This window comes from Mobula birostris, chromosome 15 (assembly GCF_030028105.1).
Source record: "Mobula birostris isolate sMobBir1 chromosome 15, sMobBir1.hap1, whole genome shotgun sequence".
Classification (NCBI taxonomy): Eukaryota; Metazoa; Chordata; class Chondrichthyes; order Myliobatiformes; family Myliobatidae; genus Mobula; species Mobula birostris.
In genome coordinates this window covers 80,288,623-80,313,503 of record NC_092384.1, presented here as the reverse complement: position 1 = coordinate 80,313,503, position 24,881 = coordinate 80,288,623, and the positions used below count along the sequence as shown (strand labels likewise).

The following is a 24,881-nucleotide window of genomic DNA, read 5'->3' as shown; positions in this document are numbered from 1 at the left end:
TCGTGGTGGGAGATTTTAATTTCCCAAATATTGATTGGCATGTCCCTACAGCAAGGGGTTAGATGGCGTGGAGTTTGTCAGGTGTGCTCAGGAAGGTTTCTTGACACAATATGTAGATTAGCCTATAAGACGAGAGGCTGTACTTGATCTGGTATTGGGAAATGAACCTGGTCAGGTATCAGATCTCTCAGTGGGAGAGCATTTTGGAGATGGTGATCACAATTCTATCTCCTTTACCATAGCATTGGAGAGGGATAGGAACAGACAAGTTAGGAAAGCGTTTAATTGGAGTGAGGGGAAATATGAGGCTGTCAGGCAGGAACTTGGAAGCATAAATTGGGGAAATGTACGGCAGAAATGTGGCAAATGTTCAGGGGATATTTGTGTGGAGTTCTGCATAGGTATGTTCCAATGAGACAGGGAAAAGATGGAAGGGTACAGCAACCGTGGTGTACGAAGGCTGTTGTAACTCTAGTCAAGAAGAAAAGAAAAGCTTACAAAAGGTTCAAAAAACTAAGTAATGATAGAGATCTTGAAGATTATAAGGCTAGCAGGAAGGAGTTTAAGATTGAAATTAGGAGAACCAGAAGGGGCCATGAGAAGACCCTGGCGGACAGGATTAAGGAAAGCCCCAAGGAATTCTACAAGTATGTGAAGAGCAAGAGGATACGACGTGAGAGAATAGAACCAATCAAGTGTGACAGTGGAAAAATGTGTATGAAACCAGAGGAGATAGCAGAAGTACTTAATAAATTCTTTGCTTCAGTATTCACTACAGAAAAGAATCTTGGCAATTGTAGGGATGACTTGCAGTGGACTGAAAAGCTTGAGCATGTAGATATTAAGAAAGAGGATGTACTGGAGCTTTTGGAAAGCATCAAGTTGGATAAGTCAGCGGGACCAGATGAGATAACCATATACCCATAGAACAATTACAGCATGGAAACAGGCCATCTCGGCCCTTCTAGTCCATGCCAGATCTTATTCTCACCTAGTCCCACCGACTTGTACTCAGCCCATAACCCTCCATTCCTTTCCTGTCCATATAGCTATCCAATTTAACTTTAAATGAGAACATCGAACCTGCCTCAACCACTTCTGCTGGAAGCTCGTTCCAAACAGCTACCACTCTCTGAGTAAAGAAGTTCCCCCTCGTGTTACCCTAAACTTTTGCCCTTTAACTCTTAACTCATGTCCTCTTGTTTGAAACTCACCTACTCTCAATGGAAAAAGCCTATCCACGTCAACTCTATCTATCCCTCTCATAATTTTAAATACCTCTATCAAGTCCCCCCTCAACCTTCTACGCTCCAAAGAATGAAGACCCAACTTGTTCAACCTTTCTCCGTAACTTGGGTGATGAAACCCAGGTAACATTCTAGTAAATCTTCTCTGTACTCTCTCTATTTTGTTGACATCTTTCCTATAATTTGGTGACCAGAACTGTACACAATACTCCAAATTTGGCCTTACCAATGCCTTGTACAATTTCAACATTACATCCCAACTCCTATACTCAATGCTCTGATTTATAAAGGCCAGCATACCAAAAGCTTTCTTCACCATCCTACCCAGATGAGATTCCACCTTCAGGGAACTATGCACCATTATTCCTAGATCCCTCTGTTCTACTGCATTCTTCAGTGCCCTACCATTTACCATGTATGTCCTATTTTGATTAGTCCTACCAAAATGTAGCACCTCACATTATCAGCATTTAACGCCATCTGCCATCTTTCAGCCTATTCTTCTAACTGGCCTAAATCTCTCTGCAAGCTTTGAAAACCTGGTTCATTATCCACAACTCCACCTATCTTAGTATCATCTGCATACTTACTAATCCAATTTACCACCCCATCACCCAAATCATTAATGTATATGACAAACAACATTGGACCCAGTACAGATCCCTGAGGCACAACACTAGTCACCGGCCTCCAATCGGACAAACAGTTATCCACCAACACTGTCTGGCGTCTCCCAACCAGCCACTGCTGAATCCATTTTACTACTTCAATATTAATAGCTAATGATTGAACCTTCCTAACTAACCTTCCGTGTGGAACTAGTCTTGTGTGGAACCTAGTCTAGTCCAGCCTATGTGTGGAAAATTAAAATCTCCCACAATCACAACCTTGTGTTTCCTACAAATATCTGCTATCTCCTTACAAATTTGCTCCTCCAGTTCTCGCTCCCCATTTGGTGGTCTATAATACACCCCTATAAGTGTTACTACACCTTTCTCATTCCTCAATTCCACCCAAATAGCCTCCCTAGACGAGCCTTCTAATCTATCCTGCTAGAGCACCGTTGTAATATTTTCTCTGACAAGCAATGCAACACCTCCCCCTCTTGTCTCTCTGATTCTATCACACCTGAAGCAATGAAATCCAGGAATATTTAGTTGCCAATCACACCCCTCCTGTAAACATGTTTCACTAATAGCTACCACATCATACTTCCAGGTATCAATCCATGATTTAAGCTCATCCACCTTTCTTATAATGCTCCTAGCATTAAAATAAATGCATTTAAGAAATTGAGATGTACCCCAGGCTACTCTGGGAGGTGAAGGAGGAGATTACTGAACCTCAATGAGCTTTGCATCACCAATAGGGATGGGAGAGGTTCTGGAGGATTGGAGGGTTGCAGATGTTATTCCCCTATTCAAGAAAGGAAGTAGAGATAGCCCAGGAAATTATAGAGCAGTGAGTCTTACTTCAGTGGTTAGTAACTTGATGGAAAAGATCCTGAGAGGCAGGATTTATGAACATTTGGAGAGGCATAATATGATTGGGAATAATCAACGTGGCTTTGTTAAAGGAAGGTCATGCCTTACGAGCGATTGAATTTTTTGAGGATGTGACTAAACACATTGATGAGGGTAGAGCAGTAGATGTAGTGTATATGGATATCAGTACGGCATTTGATAAGGTACCCCATGCAAGGCTTGTTGAGAAAGTAAGGAGGCATGGGATCCAAGGGGGCATTGCCTTATGGATCCAGAATTGGTTTGCCCACAGAAGGCAAAGAGTAGTTGTAGATGGGTCATATTCTGCATGGAGTTCGGTGACCAGTGGTGTGCCTCAGGGATCTATTCTGGAACCCCTACTCTGTGATTTTTATAAATGACCTGGATGAGGAAGTGGAGGGATGGGTTAGTAAATTTGCTGATGACACGAAGGTTGGGGATGTTGTGGATACTGTGGAGGGCTGTCAGAAGTTACTGCGGGACATCGATAGGATGCAAAACTGGGCTGAGAAGTGGCAGATGGAGTACAACCCAGATAAGTGTGAGGTGGTTCATTTTGATAGGTCAAATATGATGACAGAATATAGCATTAATAGTAAGACTCCTGGCAGTGTGGAGGATCAGAGGGATCTTGGGGTCCAAGTCTACAGGACACTCAAAGCTGCTATGCAGGTTGACTCTGTGGTTAAGAAGGCATGTGGTGCACTGGGCTTCATCAATTGGGGGATTGAGTTTAAGAGACGAGAGCTAATGTTGCAGCTATATAGGACCCTGGTCAGACCCCACTTGGAGTACTGTGCTCAGTTCTGTTCGCCTCACTATAGGAAGAATGTGGGAAGCCATAGAAAGGGTGCAGAGGAGGTTTACAAGGATGTTGCCTGGATTGGGGAGCATGCCTCATGAGAATAGGTTGAGTGAACTTGGCTTTTTCTCCTTAGTGTGATAGAGGATGAGAGGTGACCTGATAGAGGTGTATAAGATGATGTGAGGCATTGATCGTGTGGATAGTCAGAGGCTTTTTCCTCGGGCTGAAATGGCTAACACGAGAGGGCACAGTTTGAAGGTGCTTGGAAGTAGGTATAGAGGAGATGTCAGGGGTAAGTTTTTTACGCAGAGAGTGGTGAGTGTGTTGAATGGGCTGCCGGCAGAAGTGGTGGAGGCAGATATGATAGGGTCCTTTAAGAGACTCCTGGACAGGTACATGGAGCTTAGAAAAATAGAGGGCTATGGGTAACCCTCGGTAATTTCTAAAGTAACTACATGCTTGGCACAGCGTTGTGGGCCAAAGGGCCTGTACTGTGCTGTAGGCTTTCTATGTTTCTATATAGATCCCTCTACTTATCTTCATATCGTGTGTGTGTGTGTGTGTGTGTGTGTGTGTGTGTGTGTGTGTGTGTGTGTGTGTTTTTGTTTCTGGGTACGTATGTGTGTTTCTATCTTTGTAAGTCTGAGTGTCTGTGTGTGTGTGAGTGTATGTGTTGCACCTGCCTTTTTGCTGAAGAGGTGCAGTGTAAGACAATGGCATATTTAATTTGACTTTTATCTAACAGACAATGTTGGCCAAGTTGCTTAATTCCAGGAAACTTGCAGACCAGACGGGGACAATCACTTAGCACATCAATAACTGATGTATTATTAAGTTGGAAGGTGTGCACTTTCATGGAGTTAGCTTCACAGCATTTCTTGTCGGTAACCGGTAGCTTTTAGACAGTTTGTGTAAAGGGGTATCTGAAAGAATATCATGTGTGTGAGGTCACCCAAGTAGCAATGAAACAGTATGAAAGGAGAGAGCAGTCCAGGCTGATTTGGAGTGAATTAAGGAACATCAAGAAGCATGAAAGAAACACAGAGTGAATAAGAGTCTATTCCTCTGCCTTCAATTTCTGCAATGGATGACTGGTTCACCTGCATTGTTAGTGTGTCTTTTTAGTTTATTGGAATTGTGTTTGTGTTTTGGAAATCCATTGTGTTTATGAAATGGTTTGTACTTTGAACGTCTTTTACAGTCGTAGAAAAGTACAGCACAGAACGAGGCCCTTTGGCCCATCTACTCCATGCTGAACCATTTAAACCACCTCGTCCCATCGACTTGCACCTGGACCATAGCCCTCCATACCTGTCCCATCCATGTACCTACCCAAACTTATCTTGTTCATTGAAATCAAAAGCATATCCACCACTTGCACTGGGAGCTCATTCAAGACCCTCACCACTTTCTGTGAAGAAGTTTCCCCTCGTGTTCCCCTTAAACTTATCACCTTTCACCCTTAACCCAGTTACAAGACAGAAATCCTGAGTTTTAAATGTGTTTGAAGTACGTTGTCTGAACTTAAACACGTGTCACTGAAAATAAATGTAATGTGCTTTAAGCTATTTTGTTAGCTGTAAGTATCTTCTCATTGGTAGGGTGAGGGGACCCACCATTCCAATAGTGGGTATTGACGCTGAAATCAGTGCGGAGAATAAACAGGAAGTGGACTCGTCTTTGTAGATTGGATAGTCACAGTGTAACCTCCCTTTAGTGAGGGTACCCATTGCTATTTATATCGGATAGAACATAAAATCTTCGTTTGAGTTTAGGAATTCACAGTCAGTGAACCCAACAGCATCACTAACCCCATACAGTACTCACAGAAAGCTTGGTCTTGGTGTCAGTGGGCTGGACAGGCGTGTACACATTCAGGTACAGGCAATCCTCACTGTACGTTTCTGGTCCTGAGGTAGTTGAGAGTATAGCTGTCAGGAACTCTGCCAAAGGTGAACTTTGTAGACATCTGGGACAAGGGATAGGGAGAGAGAGGGAGAGAGGGAGAGAGAGGGAGAGAGAGGGGGAGAGAGGGGGAGAGAGGGGGAGAGAGGGGGAGAGAGGGGGAGAGAGGGGGAGAGAGGGGGAGAGAGGGGGAGAGAGGGGGAGAGAGGGGGAGAGAGGGGGAGAGAGGGGGAGAGAGGGGGAGAGAGGGGGAGAGAGGGAGAGAGAGGGAGAGAGAGGGGGAGAGAGGGGGAGAGAGGGGGAGAGAGGGGGAGAGAGGGGGAGAGAGGGGGAGAGAGGGGGAGAGAGGGGGAGAGGGGGAGAGGGGGAGAGGGGGAGAGGGGGAGAGGGGGAGAGAGGGGGAGAGAGGGGGAGAGAGAGGGAGAGAGAGGGAGAGAGGGAGGGAGAGAGGGAGAGAGGGAGAGAAGGAGAGAGGGAGAGAGGGAGAGAGAGGGAGAGAGAGGGAGAGAGAGGGAGAGAGAGGGAGAGAGAGGGAGAGAGAGGGAGAGAGGAGTGGATTGAGTACAAATGCAGGTCAGTGACCCTGAGCACAAGAGAATAACTCAATTCAGTCTGCCAAATAACCAGGAGCCGTCAAGCTGTGGCCATAATTTTAACCTTGGCTGGCCATTTCAATGAAGCCTTTCTACCACTGCTTTCTCCTCAGTCCTCCTCTTCCCTCACCACTTCCCCACAGAAAGCATCCTATCCAGATGAATCACGGCTTGGTTATGGCAACTGCTCTGCCTGAGACCGCAAGGAACTGCGGAGCTGTGGACACACTAGTACATCAAAGAAAGCAGCCTCCCTTCCATGGACACAGTAACAGGCCGTGATCTCATCTCTGTTGTCAGGAGGAGGTACAGAGCCTGAGGACTGGGAAATTATTCCCTACCCCACCAGGCTCCTGAACTGGTGTGGATAACTTCACTCACCTCAACTCTGATCTGACTCCACAAACTATGGACTCACTTTCAACAACTTGACAACTCATGTTCTCTGCAATATTTATGTCCTTATCTATTATTATTTTTAGTTTAATTTTGTAGTTGCACAGTTTGCCTTCTTTTGAATATCAGTTCTTGTAGATTTTCACTGATTTGTTTCTATTTCTTTTCTACTGTGAATGCCCACAAGAAAGCGAATCTCGGGGTTCCTTATGGTGACATAGATGTACGTTGATAATAAATTTATTTTCAACGTTGCTGGGGTTTGCTGTGCACAAATTGGCACTGGGTATCCCCCAGCTTGTTCCCTGTTGAATCCCGTATTCTGGAATCTCAGTAGGTGTGTCACTACCCCTCTTCACGTCCTTTGCTACTACTCGGCATGACCCCTTTGACCCTCACCAATATTTATTGGAGCATCATAGAGGCATCCTCTCCAGATGCATCTCAGCTTCATATGGTAACGGCAGAGAGTATTGGACCCAGCTGTGCACTTCACAGGAACCGACCTCCCCTGCATGGACATTGTCTACACTTCCCACTGCCTTGGTGAAGAAGACAAAATAATTAAAGACCCGCTCCCACCCTGGGCATTCTCTTTTTCCCCCTCTCCCATCAGGCAGAAGATACAAAAGTCTGTAAGCATTTACCACCGGGCTCAAGGACAGCTTCTATCCTGCTGTGAAAATGAACTTGATCTCTAATCTATCTCGTTTTAGTGTGAACGTTTAACACCATCTGCTGGTCCAAAGCCACTGCCGCCATGTTAGTTCTTGAGTGGCCTGTTTAAAGAACACTTCTGGCACCACTTCCTGCATCCAAGTGCTGCTGTAGTCTAAATATAGCACATGGGGAGCACTCGCTCTTGTTTTGGGGGCTCACCACGGTCTGGGATTGCGATCAGTGACACGGAAAGGTCAGAGATGTGCTGCAGATAAAGGGTCCATGTGCACACTTAGATAAGCATCTACGTAACTTAATTTTTAGTGAATGTTTTATTGTTTGTCTTTATTTTCTTAATAAATACAGTGGATTCCAGTTAATTGGGACACATCAGAACATTCTGGCCCAACTAAGTGGCTGACTCAATTAGCTGAAGTTTCATTAAAACAGTTAAAACACAAAGACAAACTCCTATTTAACTGAGTAACAAGTGAAGTACAGAACAAATCAGAATTTACCAATACTACTACAGTACTATAAACCTCTGTATTAGTTCCTAATAGTTATCGACAGAGGAATTTGTCCAGTGTACTCTGCCGTGTTCTTTTGATTGACAGTAAGTGAACAAAATCAGCAGAAATACCTAGTACAGATATGGACTGCCTTCATTGCCTTTCTGAATAAAGTCAAACAATAAAAAAAAATCAAAAATTGCTGCTTTTTGAATCAACATCTGTCAGCCCAAATGGATAACATCACACAAGCACACAAACAGACACTACTTAAAAATGGTTCTCTCTCAGCACAGCGTACTGTCTAACAAGTGGACACAACTGAAGCTAGTTAGAAACTGTAGGCAACAGTCTCCTGTCCCAATTAAGTGGTACAGTGTCCCAAATAGACAAAGGGAATCACGGCTATTTTCTCGATCAATTCATTGCCACAGACAGTTCTGGAGGCCAAGTCATTGTGTACATTTAATGTGGAAATTGATACGTTAGGGCAGCCTTTCTCACCATATTTTACCTTGAAGGAACTCTTGAAATAATTTTCACCTCTCAGGGAACCCCTGCGCAAACATTATTATATCTACAGCCCATGGTGCGTTAGTGTGATCAGTAAGTTGCAGATATAATCATCCAAAAATAATTGTCAATGCTCTTTTGAGTAGAGAATAAATTTTTAGCCAAGCTTTCTTGAAAGCAGGTAGTTAAGCTTAGCTTACCTTGCTTAAAATTAATCTTTCATAAATTTTAAAAACTCATAAGGCAAACATCATAAATTTCTGTTAAATAACTGGCTTAAGCCAAAATGGGATTTCATTTTTCTAAAGATAGGCTCGGTAGAATTAACATAGAAACATAGAAAACCTACAACACAATACAGACCCTTCAGCCCACAATGCTGTGCCCAACATGTACTTACTTTAGAAATTAACTAGGGTTACCCATAGCCCTCTATTTTTCTGAGCTCCATGTACCTGTCCAGGAGTCTCTTAAAAGACCCTATCATATCCACCTCCACCGCAGTCACCGATGGTCCATTCCACGCACTCATCACTCTCTGCATAAAAAACTTACCCCTGACATCTCCTCTGTACCTACTTCCAAGCACCTTAAAACTGTGCCCTCTCGTGTTAGCCATTTCAGCCCTGGGAAAAAGCCTCTGACTATCCACACGATCAATGCCTCGCATTATCTTATACCCCTCTATCAGGTCATCTCTCCGCTCCATCATGGGTATCAGCCGGCAGGAGTTTGCCCCCAATTTCCCCCGGGATCAATAAAGTATGACGACTATGACTACGACTATGATGACGACGACGACAAACAACGAGGTCCTGGTGAAGGCTCAACTCCCAAGCATTGAAGCCGCTTCACTGCTCAGGCAACTCCGCTTGCCTGGCCACGTGTCTCGCATGAACAACTCCAGGTTACGAAAGCAGTACTCTGCTGAGAACTCTCTCAGTACAAGGGAGATGGTGGTATCCCGCACAAGAGTACAAAGACCTACTTAAGCAGCAGCTCTCTCAGGCAGATATTGAGGGCAATGAGAGGCAGCAGCTTGCTTGTGACACAGTCCGCTGGAGAATGCTGATCCAGGGAGCAGCCAGGAATTTGAGCAATCCAGGGGAGAGACTTCCGAAGAGAAGAGGATTTTAGGAAGGATCCTACTACCCAAGCACCCGCATCTCAACTTTTCCCGTGTCTCTACTGTTCTAGAGCCTGCAGATCAAGAACTGGCCTCTACAGTCATCAACAATCTTGCCATCACTCCTGAGGACTCATCTTCCCTCTTGATCTTCACAAGCCAAGAACAGCCACCAACATGATTGGGCATGAAACCTTTTCAGTTTCTCGTTTTGCATCTTATCCTAGCATTTTAACCACTATAACTTTACTTGCTGCCATTATTAGGTTCTCATCAACTGTGTGACTTTTCCTTTTCTGGGTAATAAGTTCTGCTACTAAACAACTTGCTTCCTGAGACTTCTTATTGACTGTGACTTTATTAACAAAAGCTTTACTCGGTTTTGAGATTCCAATAGCCGTTTAAAATGATCAGCACTTTTACGTATCATATGGCTGTGATTTACTGTTTAGTGTCTTTTCATATTGTTGGAGCCATTTGTAAGCTGTTTGCCACAGACTAGGCACATTGGAATCAGGCAGGTCGGATCAACGGTCCACGTAAATCACATTGATAAGTAGCTCTCGTTGTGAGGGAGGACTTTCCCCGTTGTTGCACTAGCTAATGACCCAGAAGATTGTACCATTAGACATTGGACCACTAGACATGTCTGTAAAATGCAGGGGTTGATATAATATTTTTAAAACGGCATTATAAATAACTAAACGACAAAACTACAAAAAGCACGAAAACCTCACAAGGCAATTCACTTCAAACCTACACAATCCACCCTTTGCAATGTTTACAACAACAGCAAAGTGGCAGGTCAGGAGCTGAGTCGCGGCGCGTAAAATTTTCTTTTACCTCCAACTTTATGCTACATGAGTAAACTTTCTTCATTCCCATAAGTTAGTGGGTGAGCTTGTTAAGGGGGCTAATCAGTCACTGCCGACCACTTCAAGCGCTAGTATTGCGTGATGCACGAATTTTAAAAAAACGACGTTTTTTTTTAATCACAATCTCTCGCGGAACCTTGAGCAACCTCTCATGGAACCCTGGATTCCCGCAGAACCCTGGTTGAGAAACCTGGGTTCCTTCTTTCTCAATCTTTTTTTATTAAGTTTCAAATTGATAAACATAATAATGATAATAATACAAAGAGATCGGGATTACATTAATAACGGTTAACATATGCAGACACAGACTCCGAGTAACATATAGTCATAGTCATACTTTATTGATCCCGGGGGAAATTGATTTTCGTTACAGTTGCACCATAAATAATAAATAGTAATAGAACCATAAATAGTTAAATAGTAATATGTAAATTATGCCAGTAAATTACGAAGTAAGTCCAGGACCAGTCTATTGGCTCAGGGTGTCTGACCCTCCAAGGGAGGAGTTGTAAAGTTTGATGGCCACAGGCAGGAATGACTTCCTATGACGCTCTGTGCTGCATTTCGGTGGAATGAGTCTCTGGCTGAATGTACTCCTGTGCCCACCCAGTACATTATGTAGTGGATGGGAAACATTGACCAAGATGGCATGCAACTTAGACAGCATCCTCTTTTCAGACACCACTGTGAGAGAGTCCAGTTCCATCCCCACAACATCAGTGGCCTTACGAATGAGTTTGTTGATTCTGTTGGTGTCTGCTACCCTCAGCCTGCTGCCCCAGCACACAACAGCAAACATGATAGCACTGGCCACCACAGACTCGTAGAACATCCTCAGCATATGTAATTTAAGCCCCCCAATCTCTTAATAACTGAACATGAAAAGATTCAGAAAATTTTATACAAAGAAAAAGTCCTCCTACACTAAAAAAAACCAAAACAAAATAAAACAAAGACTGGGCTGCCATGTTTCATTGGTTAAAATCATGATTTGTCATTAACTCCGCTCCTCTATATGCAAACAAAAAGTTATTGAAAAGGATTCAGAAAAGGTCAGCTTACATCGTATTAAAATGTTGAATAAATGGCCTCATAGTTTCTTCAAATTTAACCGAAGGATCGATAGTACGACTCCTAATTTTTTCCAAGTTTAAACATGTTATAGTTTTGGAAAACCATTTAAATGAAGTAGGGCGATTAGAATCTTTCCACTTAAATAAAATGGATCTTCTGGCTATTAATGTAACAAATGCAAACAAATGACAAGCTGAAGGGGATAAATGACTAGAGTCTATCACTGGTAATCCAAAAGTTGCAGTAATCAGATGAGGTTGTAAATCAATACGCAAAACTACTGAAATAATATCCGTAACTTCCGCCACCTCCAACGGGATCCCACCACTAAGCACATCTTTCCCTCCCCCCCCGCTTTCCGCAGGGATCGCTCCTTACGCGACTCCCTTGTCCACTCGTCCCCCCCCATCCCTCCCCACTGATTTCCCTCCTGGCACTTATCCTTATAAGCGGAACAAGTGCTACACATGCCCTTACATTTCCTCCCTCACCACCATTCAGGGCCCCAGACAGTCCCTCCAGGTGAGGCGACACTTCACCTGTGAGTTGGCTGGAGTGATATACTGCATCCGGTGCTCCTGATGTGGCCTTCTATATATTGGTGAGACCCGACGCAGACTGGGAGATCGTTTTGCTGAACATCTACGCTCTGTCCGCCAGGGAAAGCAGGATCGCCCAGTGGCCACACATTTAATTCCACATCCCATTCCCATTCTGATATGTCTATCCACGGCCTCCTCTACTGTAAAGATGAAGCCATACTCAGGTTGAAGGAACAACATCTTATATTCCGTCTGGGTATCCTCCAACCTGATGGCATGAACACTGACTTCTCTAACTTCCGTTAATGCCCCTTTTTACCTCCCCTTCGTACCCCATCCATTCTTTGTTTGTTTGTTTATTTATTTATTTATTATTATTTTTTTCCTCTCTCTCTCTCTCCTTTTTCTCCCTCTGTCCCTCTCACTATACTCCTTGCCCATCCTCTGGGCTTCCCCCCTCTTTCTTTCTCCATAGGCCTCCCGTCCCATGATCCTCTCGTATCCCTTTTGCCACTCACCTGTCCAGCTCTTGGTTCCATCCCTCCCCCTCCTGTCTTCTCCTATCATTTTGGATCTCCCCCTCCCCCTCCCACTTTCAAATCTCTTACTATCTCTTCTTTCAGCTACTCCTGATGAAGGGTCTCGGCCTGAAACATCGACTGTACCTCTTCCTATAGATGCTGCCTGGCCTGCTGCGTTCACCAGCAATTTTTAAGTGTGTTGCTTGAAATTCCAGCATCTGCAGATTTCCTCGTGTTTGCGAAATAATATCAAAAATGTCTTTCCAATATTTTTCCAAAAGAGAGCAAGACCAGAACATATGTGTCAAGGAAGCTACCTCAGAATTACATCTGTCACAGACAGGATTTATATGGCAATAAAAATGAGCTAACTTATCCTTAGACATATGGGCCCTATGAACCACCTTAAGTTGTATGAAAGCCTGTCTAGCACACATTGAAGAAGTGTTAACTAGTTGGAGAACTTTCTCCCATTTCCCTATAGGTAAAGATACCTGAAGTTCTCTTTCCCATTCACCCTTAATTTTATTAGATGTACCTAGACATATTTTCATAATTAAATCATGAATAATTACTATTAAACTCTTCTGATAAGGGTTTAAACCTAAAATTTTTTCTGTAATTTCAGTTTGATGTGATATCGGTAAAATAACATTCAAAAAGTTTCTAATCTGTAAATATATGAAAAAATGTGATCTAGGCAAATTATATTTATTAGACAACTGTTCAAAAGATATGAGACAATTATCCATGAATAAATCACGAAAACATGTTATTCCCTTTGTTATGGGTCAAATGTTACGGGGAGAAGGCAATAAATCTGACCTGATGGATTGGCGGAACAGACTCAAAAGACCGACCAGCCAAACCCTCTTCCTGTGGTCTTTTTGTGCATACTTTTAGAACATAGAACAGAACAATACAGCACAGGCCTTTCAGCCTGTGATATTGTGCTGATCTTTTAATCTAGTCCAAGATCAAACAAACACTAACCCCCCCCCCCAACAACATGGCCCATGATTTTTCTTTTATTTATGCACCTATTTAGGAGATTCTTAAATATCTTCAATACATATGCCTTTACCACCACCCTTGGCAGCACGTACCATGTGCACACCACTCTTAAAGAAATCTAGCTCTGACATCCCCTGACACTTTCCGCCAATCACATTAAAATTACGCCCCTTGTATTAGCCACTTGGGCCCTGGGGAAAAGCTCATTCTGATCGGATCATTGCACAGTGCATTGGGGTAGAATAAGGTAAAACAATAACAATGCAGAATAAAGAGCTACAGTTACAGAGGAAGAGCAGTGTAGGCAGACAATAAGGTGGAAGGTCACAATGAGGTAGATTGTGAGGCCAAGATCCCATCTTATCACCTGATTCCCACTGGGTGTGCTGAGCAGTGTCCACAACTCTGCAGTTTCTTGCGGTTACGGGCACATCAGTTGCCACACCAAGCTGTGATACATCCAGACAGAATGCTCTCTGTGGTGCACCAATAAAAAATTGGTGGGGGTCGACATTGACTTGCCAAATGTCTTTAGCTCCCAGAGGAAGTAGAGGTGTTGGTGAGCTTTCATGGCAAGAGTTGGCAATGACGGGCCATTTCTACTGCCGCCAACCTTGACAGCGGGTGGTTATTACAACGCTTTACAATGCCACACTCACAACATGCTGGAGGAACTCAGCAGGTCAGGCAGCATCCGTGCAAAAGATCGGTCGACGTTTCGGGCCGGAACCCTTCATCAGGACTGCAGAGGGAAGGGGCAGAGGCAAGGGGCAGAGGCCCTATAAAGAAGGTGGGGGGAAATCTTGGTCGAGCACTTCTGCTCCGTCTGCCAAAACCGACAGGATCTCCCAGTAGCCACCCACTTCAACTCTGCTTCCCACTCCCATTCAGATATGTCCATACATGGCCTCCTCTACTGCCATGATGAGGCTAAACTCAGGTTGGAGGAGCAACACCTCATATACAGTACCGTCTAGGTAGTCTCCAGCCCCTTGGTATGAACATAGAATTCTCCAACTTCCGGTAATTCCCTCCCCCTCCCTTCCCCTAACTCTATGTCACTCTGCCCCCTCCCCCAGCTGCCTATCACCTCCCTCATGGTTCCCCCTCCTCCTACTACCCATTGTGTTTTCCCCTATTCTTTCTTCACCTTTCCTGCCTATCACCTCCCTGCCTCCCCTCCCCCACCCCTTTATCTTTCCCCTTACTAGTTTTTCACCTGGAACCTACCAGCCTTCTCTTTCCCACCCTCCCACCACCTTCTTTACAGGGCCCCTGCCCCTTCCCTCTTCAGTCCTGATAAAGGGATCCGGCCTGAAACAATGACCGATCTTTTCCACGGATGCTGCCGGACCTGTTGAGTTCCTCCAGCGTGTTGTGAGTGTTGCTTTGACTCCAGCATCTGCAGATTATTTTGTGTTTATGCTTTACAATGCCAACTGTAAGACCAGGGTTCAATTCGCGCCACTGTAGGGAGTTTGTACGTTCTCCTTGTGACTGCGTGGGTTTCCGCTGGGTGGCCCAGTTCCCTCCCACATTCTGAAGACGTACTGGTTAGGGTTAGTGAGCTGTGGTCATTTTGAAGACGTACTGGTTAGGGTTAGTAAGTTGTGGTCATCCTGAAGACGTACTGGTTAAGGTTAGTAAGCTGTAGTTGTTCTGAAGACATACTGGTTAGGGTTAGTAAGTTGTGGACATGCTATTTTGCCGGCAGAAGCATGGCGATACTTGCAGGAAGCCCCAAGCACAATCCTCGCTGATTTAATTTACTGTGAACAACACATATCACTGCATGTTTCGATGCGCATCTGACAAATAAAGCTGATCCGCAATTTTTACCCTGGAGCGAAGGTCGTTGCTTTCCGTGTTCCAGTCCACGTCTCTGGAGTCTGCGGGACGGAGAACCTCAAGGGACCGACTGGCGGCTTCACAAAAGGGATACTGAGGTAGTTATAGACGGGCTTGGCTGTTCCCTTCACCGACACCTGCTTCCCTTCCAGGGCTCCGTACTTGGTGACGACAATTGGAGGTCCATCATCTACGTCTGAGAGAGACCAGGACAGGGTTAGTGACTCACGCTCTGGCTGCCCTATGCCCAATATCATCTTGTACCAACACACAAAAGTTGCTGGTGAACGCAGCAGGCCAGGCAGCATTTCTAGGAAGAGGTACAGTCGACTTTTCGGGCCGAGACCCTTCGTCAGGACTAACTGAAAGAAGAGGTAGTAAGAGCTTTGAAAGTGGGAGGGGGAGGGATGGAGCTAAGATCTGGAAAGTTGATTAGCAAAAAGGATATGAGACGATCATGGGATGGGAGGCCTGGGAGAAAGAAAGGGGAGGGGGGAAGCCTAAAGGATGGGCAAGGAGTATGGTGAGAGGAACAGAGGGAGAAAAAGGAGAGAGAGAAAAAATAAATTTTTAAAAAATCATCTTGTACACCTCTATCACGTCACCTCTCATCCTCCTTCATTCCGAAGGGAAAAGCTTCAGCTTACTTAACCTTTCCTCATAAGACATATCCTCGTAAAGTATGTTTTTGTATATTATGTTGTGTATGTGTAATTTATGTTAAGTTGATGTGATTTATAAGTGTCACATTTGTGATGTACTGTACTGCTGGGAGAAATCAAATTTTTACGGCATTTATCCTATCGGACCATAAGAATTAGGAGCAGAATTAGGCCATTCAGCCCGTCGAGTCTGCTGACGGTAAACTTGAATCTGAAATGCTAAGAATAGAATAAGTCATTCGCTCTCCATCCTGGACAGAACGCAAATATCTTCACATCTGACCTCATTCTCCCAGCGTTCCCGTCAACATGCTTCTGAACTTCCACAGTGAAACGTATCTGTCACGTACAGTATCGGTGGGACAAGAACAACAATGGTGTCCTATGGGTAACGTTTTTGTTCTGCTCAGTCGTATGCTACAGAAGCCAGTTTCCAAATTTTTGAATCAGTGTGTTTTGATCTACAAAGTTAATTTCATAGTTCAAAGTAAATTTATTATCAGAGCTGTCATATTCTACCCTTAGGGGCATTCACATTACAACAGAGAAACACAATAAAATCAATGAAAAACGACACTCAAAGACAAAAACAACCAATGAGCAAAAGACAAACTGCATATAGAAAGATAGGTAGATCGACACAGACAGAGAACACGAGTTGATGAAAGTTCAGAGTTGAGGTGAGAGTTTGTTCTCACAGAAGGAAATTCACCTTTACACAAAGAAGGAAAAGCATGGGGTGACTTTTGGACAATTGTGCCGGCAAACTCCCGGGACTCTGAAATAGTAACTGGTCTCCTGAAATAGATTGAAACCAATCCTTGATTTCTCCTGTAACTATTGGAGAACCTTCTAAAAATTTGACGTCGCAATCTGCTTTCCCCGTGATGGTGAGTGCACCCTGCTAGATCCGTTAAATATTTCAGGAAGTGATTTCACAAACTTTCGGTAACAGAAGTCTGGAAACGCGAGATGGAAAGGCCACGTCTCCACACTTCATTTGCAGGAGGCTTTTGAAATCACGGAGTGAGACATGTCTTCTTCTCCCGTGCCATCAGGGAGCGGGGACAGGAGCCCAAAGAAACACTCAACACTTCAGTGACAAATTCTTCCCCTCCGCCATCAGGTCCTGAATGAAAAATGAACCCATGAACACTACCTCACTACTTTTACTTGTTTTATTCTCCTTTTACACCACTCGCTTAATTTAATTATATATATTATTGTAATTAATTTTAAAAATTATTATGCATTGCAATGTACTGCTGTCACAAAACAAAACATGCTGAACTTTTGCCAGGAACAACTTTAGGCCTTCGTGAAACAAGAGAAAGTGCAGAACTGCCGAGCAGTGATTTTGCAATCTTGTGCGTTAGGAAATAAACCTTCATCCGAGCCAAGTAAACAGAGAGATCGGTCTTTACCAGGAGACATCCCACTTTACCAGCAGAGATCACTCCTGACCAGGAGACATCCCACTTTACCAGCAGAGATCCCTCTTGACCAGGAGACGTGCCTGCTCAGGGAGCTTACTGCTGTGTTCATCACCGCCGCCTTCATCCTGCCCCCTGAGCGCAAACGCCAAGGACACCCTGGGAGAACTTTACAGTTTCAACAGCTCTCCACAAAAGCAAGCACCCAGATGGTGTCTTCATAATTGCAGGAGAGCTCAATCACGTTAACCTGCAGGGAGGTTGATAAGTCCCATCTGATGACTCCCATCAGGGAGGAGGCTACATAGCATCCACGTCAGGGCCCCCAGACACAAAAACAGGTACTTTCCCCAGGCACTAAGGCTGATCAACACCTCCGAGCTCTGAGGAGAGATTGGACAAACTTGGGGTGACTTCTCCGGAGCGGCAGAGGCTGAGATGAAATCAGGTAGAGGTTTATAAGCTTATGAGAGGCATAGACAGAGTAGGCAGATAGTATTTTCCCCTGGGTTGAAAGGGCAAATTCTGAAAGTTTAAGGGAGATGTGCGGAGACGGGTTAGTTTATTTTTCTCAAAGAAAGGAGTTTGGGATTCCATCAGCTTTCTAATCTACAATGATGCTTGAAGCTGAAAGTGAAAGGAAATTCAGAATCGGGTTTACTATCACTGTTATGTTTTGTGTGGCAGTACAGTGCAAGTAAAAAATTACTACAAGTTACAAAAACAAACAAATAAATAATAAAATAAAGGCATCTGTTAGTCTTGCGAGACCATGGATCTGCGCCTGGAAAGTCTTCACTCTCCAGGGCGCAGGCCTGGGCAAGGTTGTATGGAAGACCAGCAGTTGCCCATGCTGCAAGTTTCCCCTCTCCACGACACCAATGTTGTCCAAGGGAAGGGCATTAGGACCCATACAGCTTGGCACCAGTGTTGTCGCAGAGAAATGTGTAGTTAACTGCCTTGCTCAAAGACACAACACACTGCCTCGGCTGGGGCTCCAACTCAAGACCTTCAGTGGGCACTTGGCCACGTGCCCTCACAAAGCATCATCATCATTATTATTATGCGCCCTGTCATATGCCATGACCAATCGTGGTCTTTCCATGACCATGATTTTTCTTGGCAAGTTTTTCTACAGAAGTGGTTTGCCATTGCCTTCTTCCGGACAGTGTCTTTATAAGACGCGGGACCCCAGCCATTATCAATACTCTTCAGAGATTGTCTGCCTGGTGTCAGTGGTCTCATAGCCAAGACATGTTATGTGCACCAGCTGCTCCTATGACCATCCATCCACCACCTGCCCCCATGGCTTCACATGACCCTGATTGGGGTGGGGGGTGCAGGGTAGGGGCCAAGCAGGTGCTACACCTTGTAGGCCTCTCTTGGACATACTTGCGGAGGGAGGAGCGCCTGACACCTCCTTTGGAGAGGCGTATCTCCACCACGCCAATCATCTCCTCCAATCCTGATAAACCCCGCCTGCTCCCTCTCCACGTTCCTCCTGTAATGGGGCGACCAGAACTGCAAGGTGAGGCCAGAATTCAGTTGAAGGCAATGACTGAACCTTGGGAATAAACCCCAACCTTCACCAGTGTCCTGCAGGGTCCTAGACACAAGTGAGTTCCTATTCCCACCCTGGGGCTCTCTGTGGGCTGATTCCATTATCTAACATTGATCCCATTTTTTGGCTCTGAACCCCGAAAAAACGTTCGGATTGTTTCCGATTTTATCCTCTCTTGTTCCCAGTCACCATAGCGATAGGAGCAGAATTAGACCATTCGGCCCATCAAATCTGCTCAGCCAATCAGGGCTTATTTACTACCCCTCTCAACCCCATTCTTCCCGCAACCTTTGACGCCCTGACTAATCAGGTATCTTACCAACCTCCGCTTTAAATATACTCAATAACTGTTAAACTTCTCCAGAGTAAACTGCGTGCCAGCCCGGGCCCGTCAGCTCAACAATAACCCTCTTACATCACTGTACCGTACCCGCCTCGGTAGAGGAAGATCCAAGCAAGTCAACAATGAGGCTGAGCAGGACGATTGCCTATAGACTTGCTCGGGACCCTTGCGCTCTACAGAGGAGCAAAGAGGTGAGAGTGCGTACGCTCCCCGCTGGATCAGCCCCTCACCTGCGGCCGAAGCCACCACCAGGACGCCGAGCAACGCCACCAACCAGCCTGACAGCATCTCGCTGATTGAAGGGGGCCGGCTTCGGCGGCAGATGGTACACCGTCTCGGGAGGGAGCGTGGTGCTAATGTTGTTCTGTCAGCCGGGCGAAAAACGCGTGCGCACTCCACGTAGCCGAAAACGCTGCACACTTAGAGACAGTCCCCAAAGCTGTACCCTGACAAAGTCCGAAACCGACGATTGTGAAAGGGGAATCGACTTTGCAAAACAATCAGCATTTCATTTTCCAATTTTATTTCAAAAATAACCTTTAATTGTAATATATATGCGCGCACGCACACACACACACACACACACACACACACACACACACACACACACACATACACTCACACAAGATTCACTTTTCAAGATTGTTTAGAGCCATTTCCAGTACACAAGTGTAAAGGAGAACGAAATAATTGTTACTTCGGATCCAATAATGCACAAGAAACACAAAAAGATAAAGAACACAATAATAATAATAAAACACAATGTAAATATATCAGTTAGCTTATATACACAGACTGACTGTATGTCCATGAAGTGACGCTTGGCACAGGAGTGTCTGTACACAAGGTGACTGGCAGGAAGTGATAAAGTAGTGCTATCTGGGCGTGTAGAGGGGTGGGTTAGTAGGCGGAGGTGTTGATCAGCCTTGCTTGAGGAAAGTAACTGTTTCTGAGTATGGCCGTCCTGGTGTGGACACTACGTAGCCTCCACCCTGATGGGAGAGGGACAAACAGTCCATGAGCGGGGTGGGTAGGAGGATTCTTCCTGACGGTACTGGTTACTGTTTGAGTCTGGTGGTCCAGGCGTGGATGTTACACAGCCTCCTACCTGATGGGAGTGGGCTAAACATTAATTGTCATACATTCATGGACTTTGCCACCACAGATCGTTGACCAAATTCAGGTTTGTCACACGTACATCTAAACAGTCAGTGAAGTCTGTGAAATTTATTACCACGGACGGCAATGGAGGCCAAGTCATTGGGTATATTTAAAGCAGAGATTGATAGGTTCTTGATTGATCAGGGTGCCAAAGGTTATGGAGAAAAGGCTGGAGAATAGGGTTGAGAGGGATAATAAATCGGCCATGATGGAATGGTGGGGCAGACTCGATGGGCTGAATGGACTATGCCTTCTGGGAAATGTGTTGTTTGCTTTAACAACCAATACACCCAAGGATGTGTTCAGGGCAGCTTGCAAGTGTCAACACCCATTCTGGTGCCAATATAGCACGGCCACAATGTTCAACAGAACAGAACAGAACAAGAACAAAAGAAGACAACAACAGCAAAGCAAGCCCCTTCCCACCCTCCCACCCACACAGACCTCCAACACAAGGACAGGTCATCTCCAGGCCTCCAAACCTTGTCCAGACTCACAGACGGTGGGTCTCCAACTTTCAGTCCCTGGGACAGACTCTCAGACATCCGATCTCTGACTTGCAGACAAGCCAACCCAGTCAGGGCTTCAACCTTTGGGCCTCTGTCTCCACACTTGACGAGCTCTGGACTTTGCCCTCTGGTTTTAGCTGACCTGGGCATCAGCAGCAGGACTCATTGCTCATGGGTTTGACCTTTGGGCCTCAACTTCCAAAATTGCACAGACTAATGACATTAGTGACCAGAGGGGAGGTGGTGAGAGCCATCAATCCTCATGTCTCCCACCCATACTGACCTCTGACCTGGGACTCGCAGACAAACTCCAAACTGCTGTTCCTGCCCCCATTTTACATTTACTACCCCTGACCTCTAACTGCCCTTGGCCCCTGCCCCCTAAACACTAACCTACCCCAGAACATCAGTGTGAATCTGAGTCTACTGGAGGCTGAAGAATATGTACTGTCTTGGGTCTGGAGGACGATGTGTGTGTGTGCAGGGGTGGATGGGAGGAACAGGGCTTGTTTTACTGTTGTTGTTTTGATGCTTGTTGTGTTCTGTGTTGTTTTGTCGAGTATTGTGGGAATGCTGCGTTGGCACCAGAATGTGTGACGACATTTGCTGGCTGCCCCCAGCACACCTTCAGGTGTGTTGTTGTTAACTGTATGTTTTGATGTACATGAGATAAATAAATAATCTTGAATAGAATTCCTTGCACTTCCCTCAAGACCATCCCTACAAACCTAAAACACAACCAAGTTTGAGCCAAAACATTGATGGACATTACAGCTCGTTGTCATCTTCACCATTTTCATGACGTCAGGATTTGATTCCAGCCATAAGCTGTGAGGGCAATTCATTCTTTAATATTCTTTTGTCAGGCCTTCACATGTCAGCACCTCGCAGTCTCTGCCCAGCTAAAAAGATTCACCTGTCGCTCATTCCAGACTCATCACCTGCAGCCTATTTAACCCCAGGCTTTGTTCATTCATTGAACCACCTGGCCTCAACCAGTTGCTCCTCAGCTTCAGATACCTTGTTGCTGGTTATGTTTAGTATCTGTTCCCTCTTGTTTTGTGCCCCCTCATGGCTTGTTATTTTGCTGTCAATTAGTAAAGCCATCCCTAACCACTAAATCATCTCCTCTGCTCTGCTTTTGGGTCAAGTCTCCTCTGTATTTCCCAACTGGTTGAGTGATTACCGGGTTCATTGTGAAATTAACTGTTCTATGTAATATCTTTTAGAAAATGAGTTAAGGGGATGTGATTAAGAGTGTAGAACAGATTCATGGGAGACTGTGGGTCCTGGAGGACTTGAGTTACAAGCGGACTCTGGAGAAACTGGCTCTGTTCTCACTGGAGTGTAGGAGGCTGAGGGGTGAATTAGTAAATTTGTTTACAGTTGTCACATGTACCGACCGAGGTGGTCTCCCACGTCAATTCTAGTTCCCATTCCTGTTCTGACATGTCAGTCCATGGCCTCCTCTACTGCTCCAAAGAAGCCACACTCAGGCTGGAAGAGCAACATCAACATCTTATATTCCATCTGGGTAGCCTCCAACCTGATGGCATGAACATCCACTCCCCTACCAAACCTTCTCTTTCACCATTCCCTATTCCCATTTCCCTCTCTCACTTTTATCCCCTTACTTGTCTATCACCTCCCTCTGGCGCTCCTACTTCTCTTTTTTCCCATGGCCTTCTGTCCTCCCCTGTCAGACTTCCCCATTCTCCAGCCCTTTACCCTTTTCACCAATTGACTTCCCAGCTCTTTACTTCACCCTCCCCCTCTCTTGGTTTCACCAATCACCTACCGCATTGTACTTCTTCCTGTCCTACCCCACCTTCTTACTATGTCTTCTAATCTCTTTTTTTCCAATCCTGTTGAAGGGTCTTTGGATCGAACATCAACTGTTTATTCTTTTCCACAGATGCTGCCTGGCCTGCTGAGTTCCTCCAGCATATTGCATGTGTTACTTTGATTTCCAGCATCTGCAGAACTTCTCCACCTCATTCCATACACTGTACTCATTGAAACATAACACCTGCAGTCCTATATTCATCCTCTTCAATTTTCTCCATCTTTTATATTGCAACTCATCTCATTGACTGAAACTTTTCCCCATCAACAGCCTCTCCTGACTACACATTGCCTCTGTTTGTAAACCAGCTACCTCAGCTTCAGCACTATCACTCCAGGTCCCATCATTTCACCAAATTAGTTTAAACCCTCCTGAGCAACTTTAGCCAATCTGCCCGCAAGGATGTTGGACACCCTCTGGTTCAGGTGTAATCCATTCCTTTTGTAAAGGAAGTCCCTTCCCCAGAAGAGATCCCAATGATCCATAAATCTGAATCCCTGCCCCCTGCACCAGTTCCTCAGCCACGCATTCACCTGCTAAATCATCCTATTACTATCCTCACTGGTACGTGGCACAGGCAGCAATCCAGAGATTGCAACCCTGGAGATGCTTTTTCTCAGCTTTCTACCTAGTTCCCTAAAATCTCTTTTCAGGACCTCCTCACCTTGTCTACCTCTGCCATTGGTGCAAATATGCACCAAGACTTCTGGCTGCTCACCCTCATCCTTGAGAATGCCATGGACACAATCCAACACATCCCTGATCTTGGCAACAAGAAGGCAATATATCATCTGGGTGTTCCTCTCGTGCCTCAGAACCTCGTCTCTGTTCTTCTATGGGATCACCTATCAACACTGCAGTCCTCTTCACCTCTCTGCTCTTCTGAGCCACAGCACCAGACTCAGTGCCAGAGACCCAGTGACTGAGCCCCCCACCCCTGTAGGTAGTCCCTGTAAATAGTACCTAAAGTTATATTCCTATTATTGAGGGGAACGGCCACAGGTATAATCTGCACTGGCTGTGCATTTGCCCTTCACCTGACAGCCACCCAGTTACCTGTCTCCTGCAGCCTAGAGGTGACTACCTCCCCTTTGCTCCTGTCTATCACCTCATTTCCCTGGTCATTTTAAAGGTCGTCGAGCTGCAGCTCCAGCTCCTAATATGTTCCCTCTGGAGCTGCAGCTTGGTGCACCTGGTACAGATGTGTTTATCTGGGAGGCTGGAGGTCTCCCAGACTTCCCTCATCCCACACAGAGTACAAAACACTGCCCCCGGAGCCATTCTCACTCCACTGCTTTGCCCTAACAGATGAGGAATGAACAAATAAGAACAGAAAGAGAGAAACTTATCAGATACTTAACCTCGTACAACAGGTTCTTGCGATCAGAAGAAAATCATCCAAGATGGTCACTCACGCCATTTGTTAGACTGCACACCTACACTGATGTCTTCCTGTAGCAGACAGCAACACGTCCACACCAAATCCAGTCCTCTGCTATCGAGCAACTTGCAATTCTTGATGTTCTTGATAACCAGCAATGTCTTGTGATCGTAAAAAAGATGTAAAGGACAAACAATTACACCTTTGGTTGGGCTTGGAGAGCCCGCTGTGCCCAAGCGTGCAGCCCTGCTGCCTGACCTGCTGAGTTCCTCCAGCATCTTGTGTGGTGCTCCAGATTCCAGCATCTGCTATCTCTTGTGTCTCCAAAGTCTTTGTCTTGGTGATCTGCTGTCTTGCATTTTGGAGGTGTACACAGCACAGTCAAGGTGGTAGTCAGGGAGTGAAGGAGTCTGAAAGGCTTAGATTGTTTGTGGGTGGATCATTCTCTGTACAATGACTCAGTGACCACAGGGAACTTCAGTACCAAATGGCTCTGCACCATAAGGGCATCCTTACACACAGGTAAATGTATATGGCAAATAAACTTGATCCTTGAAGAATGTAACTGACCCGGACAACAATAAAAGACCTGGAGCTCTTTACACCGGACAAGGAAATCTGATATCTGCTTCAAATTATTATTTTTCTGAGGTGGTAAAGTGAGAAAATAATTGGCACAGCTTTCTTCGCATTAGTAATTAGAGCAGATGTGAGGTCATAAAACAGGATGAGATTAGGCCATTTGGCCCACCACGTCTGCTCTACCCTTCCATCATGGAAGATTTATTATCCCTCTCAAACACATTCTCCTGGCTTCTCTCTGTAACCTTTGATGCCCTGACCAATCAA

The 24,881-nt window shown here is 45.2% G+C and overlaps 1 protein-coding gene across 2 annotated transcripts in view; it reads right to left on the bottom strand.

Annotated features, from left to right (window-relative positions):
• LOC140210751 (fatty acyl-CoA hydrolase precursor, medium chain-like) overlaps positions 1-19,468 on the bottom strand; it is a 95,786-nt gene extending 76,318 nt beyond the window's left edge. The window contains exons 1-3 of one of the 2 annotated variants that reach the window (XM_072279991.1): positions 19,366-19,468; positions 15,128-15,332; positions 5,385-5,526 (exon numbers count right to left, since the gene is read on the bottom strand). In XM_072279991.1, coding sequence (XP_072136092.1) covers positions 5,385-5,526; positions 15,128-15,332; positions 19,366-19,423 — 405 coding nt within the window. In that variant the 5' untranslated portion in view covers positions 19,424-19,468. The remainder of the gene's footprint in view (positions 1-5,384; positions 5,527-15,127; positions 15,333-19,365) is intronic. The other variant, XM_072279992.1, reaches the window with a different exon arrangement.
• Between the last annotated feature and the right edge of the window lie 5,413 nt (positions 19,469-24,881).